General features: G+C 39.8%; 2 protein-coding genes across 2 annotated transcripts; one reads left to right on the plus strand and one right to left on the minus strand.

Moving 5' to 3' along the window:
* Positions 1–1,023: 1,023 nt before the first annotated feature.
* alkbh4 (alkB homolog 4, lysine demthylase) lies at positions 1,024–5,667 on the minus strand. The gene is made up of 3 exons (XM_085364052.1): positions 5,545–5,667; positions 3,186–3,374; positions 1,024–2,018 (listed from the first exon to the last, which is right to left on the minus strand). Exons 1-3 carry the CDS (start codon positions 5,656–5,658, stop codon positions 1,497–1,499), a joined length of 825 nt encoding a protein of 274 aa, XP_085220178.1. The 5' UTR covers positions 5,659–5,667; the 3' UTR covers positions 1,024–1,496.
* Positions 5,668–7,575: 1,908 nt separating this feature from the next.
* On the plus strand, positions 7,576–15,398 carry lrwd1 (leucine-rich repeats and WD repeat domain containing 1). Its single transcript, XM_085364053.1, has 15 exons — positions 7,576–7,655; positions 8,161–8,395; positions 9,388–9,507; positions 9,723–9,869; positions 9,954–10,046; positions 10,225–10,602; positions 11,110–11,224; positions 11,368–11,474; positions 11,625–11,835; positions 12,389–12,461; positions 12,666–12,809; positions 12,978–13,081; positions 13,436–13,597; positions 14,174–14,283; positions 15,246–15,398. The coding sequence occupies exons 1-15, from the start codon at positions 7,576–7,578 to the stop codon at positions 15,396–15,398; spliced, it is 2,232 nt and encodes a 743-aa protein (XP_085220179.1).
* The last annotated feature ends 2,935 nt before the right edge of the window (positions 15,399–18,333 follow it).

Genomic DNA, 18,333 nt, shown 5'->3' on the forward strand with positions numbered 1-18,333 from the left:
TTAGTAAAGTAATCTCTCCAGTGACAATTCATTTCCCCCAACATGAAAAATGTTATTAGAAATTGCTCCAAACCCCAGCAGAAATAACACTCTATTCAGGAAATACAGAAGACAATAATTCATTTGACCCTGGCTTTTTATTGAAAAGTTCTCTCTTTTACAATATAATTTATTTTTTCCTTTAAATATCACAAAGTAAATCACTAAGCAGCAGCGGCACTACCAATCCCTCTACATCCTGAACACAGTAACAATAAAGGTTTTGTCTTCATGTTTGTAGTCCTTAATCAAATTCATATGTTGCCAGCTGGATGAACCGGAGACGTGTTGTGAATACAGACATCTGTGACCACTGAAGCTAAATGTGTGGATAACGGCAGCAACCTCAAAAACACATTTAGAGAACTGAAAAATAAAAGCTTTGACACCATTGCACATTTCCTGTTTCTTTTAAATAGACAATGACTTCAAGAAGAATGACTTGAACACAAAAACTTTGTAAAGGCAGTCAGTTTTGAGTGTGCGGGCCACATCCTGTTTGTAGTTCTCACTCTGTGTCTGAGAACTCATCGGGAACTGGACAAACTGGGTTTCCGAACAATGACTCGCAGCCACTGCTGATTCAACAAAGCCAGATATTAAAGGGCAGCTATTGCACATGATTGTTTCAGGTGACAGATCTTTTGATTCACTTTTGCAATCAGATTTGTTTTTGTTTTAAGTCATACTTTACTGTTAAATGTTTAACTTAACAATTACAACTGCAGTTCTGAAGGAGAAAAAAAAAAGCTTCAATCCCAACAAGTATATAATTCTCTATTCAGCTTGTCATCAAAGATTTGTCCTTATCATCACAACGTCAAAGATTAGGTTTGTGTCAGTCTCTCTCTACACACACACACATATTTATATGTGTCAATAAAAGCTTCCACTTTTAAACATCTGTAATTTGAGACCGTCTATTTCCAAGAATGACAGAGACAGAAATGCAATTCAGTGCAACAATTCACTTTAAAGGCCATATTTAAAATTATTTTGACACAATAAAAATAATCAAGCTTACTAAATTATTATTATTAAGGTATCTACTCTGGCCATACCATTCACCAGATTTGAACCATTAAAGAGATGTGTAAGGCTGTGCTCTCCATCATCCAAACACTAAATAAGTGTGTATGTATATTTTCTCTCCATTTGTCATAAAACAAAAAGAAAATTGAAGTTTGTGGTGGAATAAAATAATGACATTGCAGCTATTTTAAAACAATTTCTCCCCAACATTTTTTCCAAAGCAATTTGACTTCAGCTTGGCTTCGCAGCAAAGCAGATGTTCAACTAATTAATGCACACAAGCCTCGTGAGCACTGCTCACTGTTTGGGGAGCTGGCACAGATCCAGCAAACAAGCCCTAGGGTGCCTTAAAGGACACATCTTCACAGTTTAAGACAAGTCCAAGTGATTTAGATTGCAGCTCCCTCTGGATCCATCAAATTAGATTAAACCGGAGAGCCTTGGAAGTTCAAGGCGATATTCAACAGCTGGGCTCCGAGGTCTGCCTGCTGCCCTCCAGGCAGGAACTCTGCAGATAGCTCTCTGTAGGTGCTGCAGACTCTACGTATATGAATGTCCTTCCTGTGAATGGCGTGTTTCCATATATGCCGTGCCTCGCCGTATAAAACTACTAAACATCTGCGAGGAAGGTGCACAGCTACATGGACCTCCCCTGTTAGTCCCAGCTCTGGCAGGCCCAGCTCCAGAGACATGGTGAGTGTAGTGTCTGACAACATGTTAATGGTGACTAAGCGCTCCCCCCATAGCCAAGAATCGTCTAAGTGTGGATCAATGGCTGCACCTCGCTCAGGATGATAATCCAAGTTGCACTGCTCCACTGGCTGGAAGCCAGCTAGAGTTGATTCCTGATACATCCGAAGCACAAGTTTATGGCTCAAAGCAGGGAGTCCACTGAAGCCACCCACACGCACTTTCTTTTTCTTGAAGTTCACCTTCGGGCCAAAGTCCTGCAACAATATTGGACTCCATTACTAATATATATATATATATATATATATATATATATATATATATATATATTTTCCATACTACATATATCAAATAGAATTGACAACAATGTTATCTATATAGTACATTTTATTATGGGTACACTTAGTATGCTTACCATAAAAGGTAAAAAAAAAAAAGCTATGTAGCTCTACAACATTTAAAGGCAATAAAACACATACACAGTAGTAATTCATCTCATGTCCCACCCACAGAATAAGAGTGTTACAGTAATCTAACCTGCTTGATCTGAAAGCATGGCCCAATTTCAGAGTCAGTTTAAGATAAGAATTTTCTAACCTATACATTTTTAAGTAGCAGAAAGCAATTCTGGTTATTTTATTAATATGATTATCAAAACTGAGACCACAGTCCAAAATGATGCCAAGGTGCCTGACTTGTTCATTGTGTTTCAGAGAAAGGGATAATAAATATGAACAAATTTTCTCTGTCTCTGACTTTTTTGGATTTTTCTATCTTGTCTCTATTCATTTCTAGAAAGATTCTAGACATCCACAAGTTAATGTCATCAACGTAGCTTCATAATTTGTGAACAGGTTTCAGAGGTGTCGAACTCCAGGCCTCGGGGGCCGGTGTCCTGCAGGTTTTAGATCTCACTCTGGGTCAACACACCTGAATCAAGTGATCAGTTCATTACCAGGCCTCTGGAGAACTTCAAGACATGTTGAGGAGGTAATTTAGCCATTTAAATCAGCTGTGTTGGATCAAGGACACATCTAAAACCTGCAGGACACCGGCCCTCGAGGCCTGGAGTTCGACACCTGTGAGTTAGATGATAAGGTTAAAAAGTAACCACTGACAGAATGTTTATTTCTGCAGTTCTAAAAATATTAACTGACACATAGAAACATTTACCCTTTAGTCATGATGAAACCCAATCGAGAAACTGAATCACGAAGCCTTTGAATTAAAATATCACGATCAACAATCAACAGTGTTGAAGGCAGCATGGAGAAGTATGACTCAAACTCTCTGTGAATCACTGTTGATGACCTGAGTAAACTCGGACTGGCACTTATATTGACTTTACAGCCCTGATAATCGCTTCTATAAATCATAGTCTAAACAAAAATGTTTTGTCTGTTTTTATTTGATAACATGCTAACCTGTTTTCTTCGACCGGACTGCGACTCCTTCCACACATCCTGGTCCATCGCACATATGAGCTCCTTCTCTTCCTCTTCTGATATGAAGTTCTCCCACAGAAAGACCCCAGAAAAGGGGAAGGATGCAGCCTGGGCATCTTTTCCAACAGCGAGCCTCGACTGAGGATCGTAGAGGAAATGATGGACAATCTTCACAGAAAGATAGATAAATAGAAAAACATCGTTATTTATACAGTAACGCAAATGTATTCCTAGAATTATTATTATTTTGGCGATGAAATTGACAGTTTGTAGTGAATTCCTTTTTGTTATAATGACAAACGCTGTTGGTAGTGATGGCCCGCTTGAAGCTGACGCTCCGGAGCGTGTGTCGAAAAAAACAACACACTGGTTCAGAAGCACTGTGTCGAGGCTTGCTTCGTTTGGCAAAAGTCACGTGACCAGTGACGTCCGAAGCTTCATTACGCACGTAACTGCTTCGGTACCTGATTCAAACGGATATAAGGAAGTGAATCATCCACGGGATTCGTGGAGTGTGTTGATGGTGACAGATAGCGACGAGGTGATCATTCCACTGACAGATATGGAGCCAGCGAGGAAGAGAGGACGTTCTGGCGTGTGGGAATATTTTGAGTTGATTTTGCTCAATTCATTTTATCTGCCGAAGTGAAAAACTTGAAATGTCCAAAATCATGTTTTCATAATGTAAATATCATTACAGCATATGACTTTAGGAACACTTCCATGTGAATTAAAGCTAATGAAGACTACAAAAATGTATTTGACACTATACGTACATTACATTGCTACACAGTTTAGAAAATCATTTTGTTTATTGTTTTTAGGTGATAGTCTGCAGGACCCAGGAATACCTGCATATCTACCAGCTTGCAGTGTAGTTCCTGCACTCCACAGCCTCTTCTGTTCCATGCAAGTGGATTTTCTCCAGGGCAGGAGAAACTATTTCTAAGAAAAGAAACAGACTCAGCCAGCGCACAGTAACACTAATCCTCTTTTTAAATGTAAATAACAAAAGGGCTACCTTACATAGATCATGTTTTTACTTTGCAAGTTCTTGATTAGGGGTGGGTTTTGATTATCGCTTTTCTGATTACAATCCATGCTAAATTGAATAAGTGATATTGATTCATTAAAATCCCGTGTCGATTTGTAAATTAACGTTATTATGCCTGAAACGCCAGCATCTCAGGTTAAACCTCACAACATGTCGTCAAACACCATACAGCTAAAACAGTAACTGGGAGCAGGTTTACGGATTCTGCATACAAACGTAAACACAGAGCGCGGACCCGACGCGTCAGAATCAGATTTTGATGCGTCGTCGGGTCCGCGCTGTGTTTGCCTCTTTTTTTTTCCGCTGGCTTCTGCAGCTGCAGGTTTCATAACTCTCTGTTTACATCTCTAATTAAGTCTCACATGTGTCAGCTTTCTTTTAATAGATACGAAATTATGGATATATACTGTTAAATGATCAGACTTGTAATATTTCTGACTGAGGCAAAACTTTCCAGATTCCAATCAAATTGAATCGGATCCTGTATCGAATCAAAATGATTCTACAAATCAGTGACGATGCAGCCGTACTCAGCCCCCTAAGCATTTTCCCTTTCCAGTTCACAATCAATCCCACCCCTAGGTCAAAAATATGTATAGGAATTGGCCTAATCTAATATTTTGTATGAACCTGTCCAGCTGTCCAGTGATTAAACGACAAGTAGATGGAGGCAGGACTTCACAGCAGGGGCATACTCCATAATGTGCTGTGCATTCTCATATGTATATTATATATATTGCTCACTTATTGTATTTACCAACATCAAGGAGTTATGAGCAAAGAAAGGCCACACCATAGTGCATGTTTAAATAGGGAAAGTTTATTGATCAAAATGTATTACGCAGATACGCATTACATTTTTTTCAGCCCCCCAATCGAGAAAACAAAACCAATTACATGTTCAAAGCAACGGAACGGTGGCCCAATATCAGAGAGAACTCCACTCTTGAGTGAGCAGTGATAATTGAGCAGTCCGTTTTATTTTGCAGATTCAAGCTGCTCTTCAAAATTTTCACCACCAGATGTCACCGGAGAGGACTGTGTTGAAAAGCTTCGAGTAATGAACCGTTTTTCAATACAAGCTTCAGTGCTTCGGAAAGCTTCATTTGGCCATCACTAGCTGTTGGCACACATTTATAACCGCAGTAATATCCCTTTAATAAGGATGGAATGTCCTCAGAGGGCACCCGTAGCTTGTTGTGTGTGCGCTGCTGTTAGCAGTATTTGATTATTTTTTTAACTGTTATAAGCACAATATATAAGTATTCTGTTGGAAAACAGTACCTTTGATTCACTCGCCTCCGGTTGTACTTTCTCTTTCAACCCTTCGCAAACGAGACACCGGCGGACACCTTTACAAGCGCATGAAGGCACGTCGTCACTGGTGTCGGGAGCCATTATCCTGCATCTTCTTCTTGTGTCAGGAAGAGGCAGCAAACGAAAACATTTTTTATCGACACCTAGCGGAGAATGCGGGTATTTTCAGGGTTTGAGAATTATCCAACCAAAGCTAAAAGAGGATGCAAATAAGAAAACACATTTCTGAATATAAAAAATACACACACACACACACACATATATATATATATATTTATTCATATATATATATAGAGAGATTGTTGATCGTGATATAAGGGTAAATGTCGGGAGTGGCTGCCTTAAAAATCTGCCCTCCAACTTTTATGTCCTTAAAATACTTGTAAAAACTGTTTGCTTGTTTGTCCAAAAGCCTCTTATTGCCTTTGTTTTCTTAGAACAGATAATGGTACAATAAATAATTTTAAAGTGTTTTTGCGGATATTTTGTTGACTCCGTTAACATATAAGAGATTTTCATATACTTCAGTGCCACCCTGCCTAGACCTCTTGCCCCTCCTTGCCGTTCTGTTAAAGTCTTCATTGTTCATTGCTCTAAACTGGGAGTGCCAGAATGAATGCATTTCAGGGGCTACAGACAGCATAATCTACTCTTCAGTTCTAGACCCTTTCTTTTGAACCACATCCTGAAAATGTTCTGAGTGGTGATTAACGGCACAACTTCAACTAAATCATTCAAAAATGACATGAATTTTACCTTTTTTGTTTTATCACATTGGAACTATACAAAAGCAGAAAATATTCAGATGATGGCTTTTTGGAATGAAATGTCAATACTATTTCACTTCTTTGTGATCCAAAGAACTTAAAATAACGTAATTTTAAATCAATGTCAATTTAATTTATACAGCACTTTTAATTACACTTAAACTCAATGTGCTTAAAGTAAATGAAAAAGAATCATATTAATAAAAACTAAGTTATTGTACAATTGTCATAGGGTTAAGGTTAGTGCCTGGCAGGCAAAACCCAGGCTGTAAAAACAATCTCGTGTTTAAACCACGCCCACCGGATATACGTAACATTTCCCCGGGAAAGCTCGGTTTCGGCAAGAGTGTTTTGAGTTCGCTCAAGTGTTTGGTAAGTGATATTAATCACAGATATTGGCAAGTTTTAAGTTGTTTAATAATAAAATCAAAACCACTAACGCTTGCTCTAATTAAGCCAATAATTGTTATTTGTGTTTGTAGCCGAGAAATATAAATATATAGAGATATATACGGCTGTCGGCACTGCAACGTGGTTAGCTAGAAGAAACTCAAACTTATTCTCATATAACACTTTCTCATCTTCTTTAAGTGAAATATCCTTCCTCACCTTAGTATGTATGGATCTCTATATAGACGTTATGATAACGTTACTTAAAGGATAGCGCGTTATGAAATCGCATTTAGCCTGTTATTGTTGAATAGCCGCTAATTTATTGTAAACTGTTTTTGGAGGAAATCTTCCATTTCTTTAACAGATTCATCATGCTGAGGAGCTAGAGGGGATTTTAATTGCTAAATGGAAAAAATGCCAAAAAAGAGTAATTAGATCAGCTAAAACAAGTGGAACAAGCTCAGTTGTAAACAATATCTGTGTAATAATATTAAACACAAATCTACTTTTCTAAGTCTTTGTCTGTACTACAGCGTTTCTCATCCACAGGAATTTTCATTGTTCTCGAGGCTGATCAGTGGTGTTGATTACTAATCAGGCCTTCTAAAGCAGTTACAGACCTTACCCTATTGTTTGTATCTAATTATTATTCTTAAAGAGCTTTTACGGAGTTTCAGTCCTTGATGTAGTCAGTTTGTTTTGGCCATGTGGGCGGTGCTCTGGTTGTGTGATTAGAACAGGATTGACAATATAAACAAACTAGGAGGACACTTCTCTCAGCCCTAGCTTCAGTTTGCCATCTTCACTCCTGAGTTGTGCTTCTTCCTGCAGATAAGCGATGGAAAAAATCACTGAGAAACTTTTACTGGAGAAAGCCTCTCCAAAAGCCAACAAACTGGAGCAAATCATGACTTTGAAGTAAGGACTTCTTATTCTTCTTATTCTTATTCTTCTTATTATGCCCTGTAGGTGTCTTGCTGTCTTGCTGTTAAAGTTGCACTGAAGTAAACTGGTAATGCTTAGTTACAGTTGTGGTGACAAGTTTACATCCACTCATCATGGGCATGATTGTCATGGTATTTTTATGATGATTCTTGTTTTTTTAAAGTAATTAAAATGTATCCATTCATTCCACCCTGGAAATTATGAAGCCCTAAATGACCATGACATTTATACCAATGCTGAGTGCACATAAACAGCTAAGGCCCTAATAGTCAAAGACATTTTCCAGTTGGCTATTTAAAAACTGGAATAAAACATTGAATTAATGGAAATATTTTTATACTTTTGTGATATTTGTGTGTATGCAATAAGATTTAAATAAATGATTATAGATGTAATACTATAATCACTAAACGGTGTCATATGTAATTTTATTTCATACCCCATGGAAACACTAACTTTGGTGCTCTTTGTGTTTCAGCCTGTCTAAGATGAGGTTGAAGCTTCAGGATCTACCTGTCAAGCTGCTGTCCCGTCTCCAGTCTCTGGAGAAGTTGGATCTTTCTGGAAACATGCTGCAGGAATTTCCCAAGAACCTGGAGCTTCCTGCTCTTCGTTTCCTGGACCTGAGCGACAACCAGATCGAGGACGTTACCACTCTGGACTCGCTAAGCAACGTAGAAGAGCTGAGGATGGATGGCAACCTCTACATCACTGTGAGCACATCGCTTTGTTTTCTCCTTACACTCCTGTTTTAGTGTCACTCTTTGCAGCTACAGCACAAATGGCAAATACATGAACAGGTTATAACTGACACTTGTCATCAGTATTTCATAAAATCACATACATCTACACCTACTGCTGTCTGGCTTGGCTCATGGAGAAATATTTGAGTCAGGCCACATTGCTGAATGATCATATCAGCTGATTATTAGTGTTAGCATTGCAAGGGAGCACCCTGCATCAGTTGTCATGACAATAAAATATTCATGTGTTTGACTCCCTCAGCCAGCTCAGGCCTTTGTCTGCTGAGTTTGTGTATTCTGTCTTAAGGGTTTCCTCCTGCAATGCAAACACATGCTGATGATGTGAAATGAAGTCCTGTAGGTGTGAATGGCTCTTTTTTGTGTCAACTCTAAGATAGACTGTTGTCCAGCCTTTTCCCCCCACTGTGAAAGAGACACAGTTTCAGCCCCCACTATCCTGCAGATGATAAATGGAAATAAGGAAATCCTTGCTCCTCTGTAGGATCTGGTTGTTTTTCTAGGTGATTCATATGATAAAGCAAAACACATCCCTGCATTCTTATTATCCCAGTGCCCCAATGAAAACTGTATTATTAGCAGAGAAATTCTTTTAAAAATGGTTTCCGCTCATTTTCATCATTTGCTTCTGATTGGCTGCCACTCATAAACAAGATCAAATAGCTGGCACACAACAAATATATATGATCTTTGTCAGCTCAGTGATCAGAATGAGTAATTACATAATAATTCTGAAGTATAAATCATTCACTGAACTGCAAATAATGGAGGAATTAAACTCTTTTCCTTTTTTGCTGTGATCTCCAGTGTCTTCCACATTTGCACAGTCATATCAAATGTACAGTATGTTTGAAAGTGTTCACAGAGAGACTGCTTTTTTAGGTCCCTTCATCATAAAATGCCGCCACACTGACTTAATTGTTAACGTTTCTTTTGGTTATCAGGTGAGTGACACTTACAAGCTGATGGTGTTGCTGCCCAATCTGAGGATTTACAACGGTAAAGATGTCAGTACTTATGCCAACCACTTGCGTTATGTCTACAGTGATAATCTGAGGACCAGGGTATGGAACTAATATCTTATTTTGCTCTACTTCATGGTGTTGGTGTTAATGTTCCTGCATTTGATACTGTACAAAGTCATAACATGCACCAAAAAATGATTTTTAGCAGCTGTTGTTTTGGGAAAAAAAACAACTTCTGGCCCAGATGTGGCAATGCGTCATCGTTTCATCACGTAGCCTGGAATCGCTGTCCTAACTATTGCTGTTTATTTTAGATTGCTGCTCTTTGGGAGAATAGCTTCTGCCTCCCTGATCCCATCACAGCAGAGAAAATAGATGTCTTGGAGAGCAAGTTTGTCAGCACTGCTTCTTATCAAGTTAAATTTGGGCCCAATTCAGTCAGTGACTTCACCAGGTGGAGGGTAAGTTTAGAGTGCTTTAGCACTTGTTTTTGGCTGCTTTCTGTTACATTTAATAACTTCTTCTTTGTCTCCTTTGGATCCTAGGTGGGGATATTAGCTAAGGAGTATCTTCTCTCACTGACAGAACCAAAGAAAGAAGTTGATAGCGTGGAGACTACAGGCACTCAAAATAACTCTGTGAGTCATTGTGTGCACTAAATATTGCTGCATTAATGAAGTTGCACCAGAGATCAGCAGCTTCCTACTTAGTGTCTCTGCTTTAGTCCAGAATATGCTTTTATATCCAAAGTTCTGTAGTCAGCTGATGATGACGTTAGAAGATTTAAAGTTCATACAGTGGCTTCGTCTTACACAGGATGTCTCGAAGCCCGCAAAGAGGAAACAAACTGAATCAGTTATAGACACCAGCATAAGACTGAGGCCTCACAAAAAGCCTCGCACAGATCCCGCAGCCTCTGCAGCCTCAGACAGTCCACGCCAGTCGAGATTCCGCCTCAAGCCTCAGACACAAGATCCAATCGACACAATCAGGAATGTCCCCAGCAAAACAAGTCGGCCTCCCATTACCCCGAGCAGGGGAGAGAGGAGATCAGAGAGACCCAAGAGAAGTTTTCAAGAGCAGCAAACCAGCGAGGATGATGCTCAGAAGAAACGGAAGGAAAGTTTGGGCAAAAAGGATTCACGGAGAGATGCTGACATGCTGCAAACAGTAGAAATTCGCAGCGACACACAGGTAAGGGAAATATACCTTCTTTGCTAAATGCAGTCATTTAAATTTTAGTCTGGCCAGTCAGATTCTCAGGAAATTTGCTGCCAATGCCATTGATCACTGGAAAATTGATCTGCCTGAATTCCCAAGACAAAAGATCTAAAAAAAGGAAAAAACATACCTGAAGTCAAAATGTATCTTGAGACAGCCAGTAGGTGGCAGTATTAGTCTGTGTTTCCATGCAGACTTGTACATCTGGCAGCTGGTACAGAACATATGTCCCCTCTTGATGAATTTTAGTAATTTGGCTCTTCTTTAATTTTTCATTTAGCTCCAACAGGTCTTTTCTTTTGTCTAATAACCTGGTTTATTGTCAAAATAGCTGTGAACCCCCCACTTTTCTTTTTTTTTTGCTCGAGCTTTGTGTGCATCAGTATTGGTAGCATCACTATAGGTATCATCAGATTGTGCCTTCATTAAAGTTTCTCCCCCTATCTCCCTTCTCCATCTCATGATTCCTTCCTCCAACAGCCGGTGCATCTCAAGCCGCTCCATGTTCTTCAGTGCCACAGCAAACAGGACAGCTTAGAGGACTTCTCCACCCAGCTGTGGGCCTGTGCTTTCCAGCCACTGCCTGATTCTGCTGGTATTGTTTGAATACACGTTGAAAAACAGTTGCAGGGCATCTCCAAGTCAAACAAAGCTTTAAGGATTAGAAGAAAGAGATTTGAAAGTTGTTGTTTTTTGTAAATGTGGGATTAAACTCAGGCTTTTTATCTTTATTAACAGGCAACGCTGGAGGAAGTCGTTTGGTCGCTACTTGTGGAGGAGACTCTATCTGTTTGATTGACTGTGAAATGGGGATGGTGATGAAGAAGTACAAAGTTCCCGGGGAGGTATGCTCCATTTATTCGGATTAGTCTGCAGTAGTTAGGCTTTAAAAACCTGAATTTTCTCTCTGTCTTTTGCTCAGACTCGTAGGATACTTGGTTCATAATGGCAAGAAAACAATAAAGCTCTCTGTCTGTTGCTTTCCTTTACACCAGGAGTTCTTCTCCCTGGCCTGGACTACAGTGCTGATGTCCAGAGGAGGCAATGCTTCAGCGCAGCACTGCAGCATTCTTGCAGCCGGTGGGAAGAGAGGGATAGTCAAACTGATTCATCCCAGAAACAACGTGGCCTACGGAGAGTTCAGAGCCAGCCGAAAGGCGCTGTCTGTCCTCCGATTTAACCACCAGCAGGGAAACTTCCTCTTCAGTGAGTAATTAATTACACAAACTCAAACCATAATAGCGAGTATGGATAAAAATTGGGAGTTTAAAGTTCTGACAGAGAATCAGATGGTTTGTAAATAAATCTTTTGTCAGGCTTAAACTTATAAAGAGAAAACAAATGAATAGCGAGGTGATTACCCATGTCTGTTGTAATCATTTACCATTGTTTACATATCAACCTCTGCTTCAGCTGTGATCTGATGTAGTGTAATTGTCCAGTTAGGAATTATTACCACCTCTTTGAATGTTTGCTGGACTGTTTTCTGCTCATGTTTTTCTCTCTGTTAGATATATTTTTTAAGGTTTTAGGGATCTGATGCCGTTTGTAAACAGTTGGCTATGGAAAGTGACACTCCTGTCTCTGTGTTCTAGTTGTATTCTTAGCTATGCCTGCTCTTAAGTCCTCACATCTCACTGATATTGCTTTAGCAATAATTTGCTCACCTGTTAGAGTAGTGGGCTTTACATAGTTTGATTTGCTCTTGTTTAAAGTGGGTTACTTGTAAAGTAACACCGCCTCAACTTCTGTCTTGTAGCGGGATCGTACGACAACAAGATCTTGATGTGGGATATCGGCGGGGTGGACAGCCAGTACAACTTCAAAGTTGTGTGAGTCTTTCTGCCAGGAAAAGTGTTTGCGATGCAATTTCTTTAGCAGATCACATCTGTTGTACTGACTTTTCTAAAATATATAACTGTTTATCAATAATACATTTTTAAATATATTTTTTATGTTTTTTCAAACTGCTACCATTGACATTAAGATGAACGGTTCAGACTGTGATGTTGAAAATTTGCTGTTTGACCCTCCAGTCAGCTGCTGGTCTTGGAAATCGGTACCACCCCTCTGCACATCTGCTTGCCCCCCACTGCTCCCAGTGCACACCTACTGACTGCCTGTGAGGACGGCTTGCACTGCTACAACACACAGCTCGGTGCCAACAACACCAGTAAGAGGTGAGATTTGAATCTCTCCCAGTCTACCTTTATTCTGGTGACAGTCAGTGACCTAGACTATACTGGCTCACTATATCTGTTCACTGATGTTTTAATGAGAAAACTATGAATACATATGTGGCCCACCCAGAAACAATTACAGTGTTTTTGTTTTTATCTCCTTGGTAGGTCAAAGGAAATGGAGATAACTTTCCCCATATACAAGAAGGAAGACAAAGACCATGACTACCACACGGTGGACGGCCTGAGTTTTCTTAATGATGACATAGTGGGTAAGTGTACCACAATACCACTGTAGTTTTATTTACAGTGCCTTTAAACACATGCCACTCTGAGCTGGAAACATTGACTCATGCTGGATATAATTAGACCTTTCAGCGATGCTTGGCGTTGGCAGTCAGTCCAGGTTGGTCCTGACTTCATTTAAGTTTGAGGATCTGACTCTGGCACTCTGTAGTGTCATAGTCTCACTGTACAATATCAATCGCCTTGAGGTGACTTCTGTTGTAAATTGGTGCTACATAAATAAAATTGTCTAGCTTAAAATCTCCTGCTTATTACTATTCCTGACTTCCCTTTTCTCATTTTTTTTCCTAATCTTTTGCGCGCTCTGTCAATTATGATAGCATCCAAGAACTACCTGTATGGTTGCATCTACCTGTGGAGCTGGAGCAGGACCAAGGTTCAGCGGCCTGACAAGAAGAGCAAAGCAGTGTGTGCTGTGGTTCTGGCTGAGCTGCAGTGGACCAACACTCAGATTCCCTACCTGGCTCTCAACACCTGTCCTGGTAAGTTCACCTCATCTCATCAGTTCTGATGCATTTAACATTCAGTCGTCATTTCAGGTCATCATCAGTGTAGACAAAGGCAGTAAGCTCATTAACTGCCATCTTCCGGTCACCACAGATATTTTGGGAGCTGGGACACAGAAGGACAGTCCAGACTGGGTCTGAAGCCACTCCATAGTTGCCCTGACTGTCGGCTTTACTGTAGAACTGGATGTTTTCACTTTACAATCTAAATTACGTTCCAGGGTTATGATTTTAACCCTCCAGATTGTGGTGAATCAGATAAATAAAACATTCTAAAGCACAAATAGATGAGTGCACACCTTCACCGAAGCCACACACTCAGACCTGCAGCTCTGAAACAACAGAGAGGACAGCTGATGTAACTCAATCACTCTATGCTGTGAACTAATTTAGAAGATCTTGAAATGCAGACAGCTAATGACCTGAAGGACTTTAAAGTTCATTTAAAGGTTCCTGGTAGTAACTTGTGAAAAAACTACTTTAGTGCTTAGACCAAGAACATCACAGATACTCACCACGTGTACTTTTCTGTGTTCTCATTCCTATCATTAGGTCAAGCCTACATGGTGTGCGGTGATGACAAAGGCAAGATATGGACATACCACATCCCCAACCTCCAGAAAAACAGCTTCCACACTGGGAAACCCATACTGCCCACTGAGGTATCTGTATTCTCAGACAGTAGCTTTCTCTTACGATTCTTGTTTAGAGAAATATCGATTGTTTTTTTGTTCTTTTTTTTCCTAAAAATGAGTCTATTAAATTAGTCTGGGAGGTAGTTGCAGTCAGACAAAACAAACTCTCAGATTAGTGAACGTTATCCTAATCATCAGTTATACTTTCCTTCGTTGTCCTTGTTTTTGCTCTCTTTTACTTTTATGTCTTATTAAAGTTGTTTCACAATCTTAGCTCTGAAAAGTGAAAACACATGGAGCTTCATCCGCCCACTTGTTTGTTTTCCAGCTGGATTTCTGGTGATGTCACAACATACCCAGATCTCAGCACTGGGCTGAAACATTGTCCTTCATGTGTGAATCCACTGAAGTCCCGTAAAGAGAGAGTTTCTTTGTCTTGCACTCACAAGACATTTAAATTTGCAGAAGCAGTTAATTGTGTTGTTCCTAGAGAAATACACGTGCACAGGAATGCACACAGGAAGCTTACAATAGATAAACACGGGCCATTCAAGTATTATTTTAGCTTCAGCATAATTTCCTCAGATTTTGTCTGCATCTCTGATAACAGATGTGTGCAACCACCATAAATATGAGAGATCTGAGCTGTGTAGTTGATTTTTGTTTCATTTTGGAAGATTACACAATGACCAGCTCTCACATATAAACACAGGATTATCGTGCACAGGAGTGCCTGTGCAGGCCATTAAGATAACGTAAAGGATGGAGACATTTTAAACCTACATTTCAATGAAATAAATGTCACTATCCATCTTCACTCTTTAAAGAGAGCTCAGTTTGCTTGCCTCTTTCAGCCTGCACATGAAATGTAAAGACTAGTGATTTGAGACTTCCAAAGCTTCACGTCGGCTGCGTGTAATGAGCCTAAACTTCAGATGCATTTCGCTTTTCTCTCCACTCAGCACTAACATGTTGTTTGTTTTTGGCAGGTGTTGGAGTGGCCGACCCCAGTTAAGAACGGCCACGGCAAGGTAGAAGGCCCCTCCATCAACAGCGTAGCCATGGACCCTGAGCTATGCTATCTAGTTGCCCTTAGTGACAAGAATATGGTGATAGTGTGGAAGAGAGAGGAGTCGCCCTGAGCAACCATGGACTGCACAGCCATAAAGAATCTGAGTGTGCCCCATTACTGAAAATGTGCACATTCATAATTTGCGAGTGTTGATGCTACATCAGCATCTAAAAGCATCACAGACTGAAGAACAAAAGAACTCTGTTACTTTTTTTACACAATAATGTATTATGTGGAGTTTAAACATAAAACTGTAATTTTCAGATGTTTTTGTTTTTACTTAAAGTTGCTGCTGTTATGAGTTATAGGTGATCATAGCTAGGTGACTTTGACTGTGACAGAATTATCCGTTGATTTGTCCAGAATGGACAGAAACGGCTCCATTTAGATCTACATGGTTACAATAATGAACCGTGGACTTCAAAATTCAGCTGATGACTGAATTTGTTTTCTTGTTTCTACTCCCTGGCACAGTTTCACAGTTTGGATGTGCAAACTTCAGTGTAAAAGTACAAGCGAGCCCAACATTAACAAAGCCATTTAGCTGGTTTAAGTTTAACTTGAATTAGTTAAAGCTTTGTTAAACTTTTTTTAGCAGATCTGTGTGTAATGTCAGAACGGTCACGAGTTCGTGTCAAAGAATTATTCCTAACTTTAATGATGTGTTGTGGTAAGGTCTCACCCCTCCATCACCCTTGTTTCCACCAGTAAGGACCTGGTTTTTGCAGAAAAAGCAGTCCTAGCACACAGCAGATTGTGACTCCACATAATAAGACTGCTCAGTGTCTGCAGGATGTTTTAAGGGCTACAGTTTATCCACATTTTCACTGTAACAAACTTCATGTTTCACATTAAATTGGTTCATTCAGATTTAAGCCGTCAAGAGTCTGCGGCTTGTTTCTTTTTTGAAATATATGCTTTGTTGATAAGTATAGTTTTTGAATGTGAATGATTGAGGCTTTTATTTTCCTGTGCTACTTTTTTAATGATCAGATAACACTGAAGAGTGAAACTGCTGCAACATTTACTTTTCTGAATACTTCTCATGTCAGTGTGCTTATTGTGTTTTTATGCTTTAAAGCTGAAAGTGGACTGTTTTTTTTATTTTATTTAATTAAAGAAGTTTTTAGCTTGCTTCTAACTGCTTTTGGCTTTTAAGTGTATTCTGTTGTTGAATCAAATGTCTGAATTCTTAAGAAGTACAGCAAAGATGTAAACAGGTTGTTCTGTTGTACCTGGTATTGACTATTCTCATTTTAACCACTTGGTGGCTGGCATGGTTGTTTTTTCCTTAGCTCTGAAAACACAGACTACATTCTTTGGAAGGAATTTACTTGAAGGGTGCTTGCTACCCACTGTGCCCAGTAATGTATATGCTTAAAAAACAAACAATAAAAACAGAAGATTTCATTACAGAATCATATGTTTGGAAAAGGGGTTCAAAAATTAGATGAAAAGAACCACTCAGCTTATTTTACTGGGAGTACTTTGGTGCTACAAGGAAGAATGGATTCAATTACACAAATGATTTCCAGGAGTAAACATTGAAGTATCTGTAAAAGACAAAGATGAAAAGAAGAAGATGTTCCAAAACTATGAAAAATCTACAATGGACCAGCTCAGAAAGTGTAAGATGAAGGTTTTGACGTGACTCTCCCGGTCCACAAACCTAAACAATAATAGGAAATCTCCTAAAGGTGTTCTGAGACTCCTGGGAACCCAAGACTTTGGCAGGGATGGCTGTAAATTCTCTACACAAGAATCAAAAGACTTGCTGCTACAAAAAAAAACTTCCCCAAACAAGTTTTACTGAGCAGGTTATCCAACCATGCAGGATGTCCAAACTTTTACCTCAGACTTTTGTCCTGTTTTGTCTTCATAGGTCAGCAGAGTCCCTTTGTTAACAGTTTAGAAAGAATGCACTTTTGTATTAATTCAACCACACTTCATGTAAGGCTATATGAGTGCAAAACAAGACCGAGGGAGTCTTTCTCTTCACCTTCAGTGTTTCTGCCCTAGTCATCTTCCTAACATTGAAATATAGCAGGTATTAAGAAGTGCCCTCTCACCAGTAGTTTGAAAAAATTCTACACAATGATGACACATCATTCTTTATTATTCATCATTTCATTTTCTAACACCTATCCTGTGACACCTATTTTCGGCCCTCCTTCTGTTAGGACATGCCTGGAAAACTCATTTGGGACTCCCTCCCAAATTACTTATTAACTCCTCACCCTATCTCTAAGCAAGAAGCGATCTACCGTTTGGAGGAAGCTATTTTCTGGGATCTATGTATCCTAAGATCCCAGGGTTGTCAGGGGGCTTTTGCCTTTGGTAGGGTCTCCCAAGGCAAATCCTGGATGAGGGTACCATGAAAGATAAAAAAAATAAATAAATGAAGGGACCTGTTTACTCTGGATTAGGGTTAGGGGGTTAGGGTTACTGGAGTTGCACTCTTGGGCCGGGTCTGGGGAAGGAGCTTAAGGGACAGGGTCTTCTGTGGGCTCACCACATACAGGATCCCCAATGAGGATTGGGTTCAAAGTGTGTTGGGTGGCAGTAAAAGGCAAGAGGCTGGGCGGTTCAATCCGTGGTTCTTGGGGCGGATTATTGGGACATTCTCTATCATTATTTACATTTATTTAACAGGAAGTGAAACTTGTGGGATTTGCATTTTTCACTTCTTAACAGGCACACAGCAAACACTAACTGCAGGTCCCTGAACCACGTTTTGTTTTTTTCAACAAACAGGAAAAATCCTAAGTAGCAAAAGGCATTCTAATTAATGGTCCTGAGCTCGATTCTACCTGCATAAACGATTCACAAGTAACATACATGTTAAAATGTCCCCTTCAGCCTCAAGTCGGCCAATAAAACTTATGACTGGTGCAATTTGACAATCGGCTGTTCCTGCTTTGCCTCCAGTACAGTACAGTACAGAACAGTACATTGCGGGGGGGCTTTGCAGACTCTGGGCTCCGGGGTGTTGTTGATGCTGCTTC

The sequence above is a fragment of the Diplotaxodon limnothrissa genome, linkage group LG10 (genome assembly GCF_057381915.1).
Source record: "Diplotaxodon limnothrissa isolate DT_005_m linkage group LG10, D_limnothrissa_male_GT1.1, whole genome shotgun sequence".
Lineage (NCBI taxonomy): Eukaryota > Metazoa > Chordata > Actinopteri > Cichliformes > Cichlidae > Diplotaxodon > Diplotaxodon limnothrissa.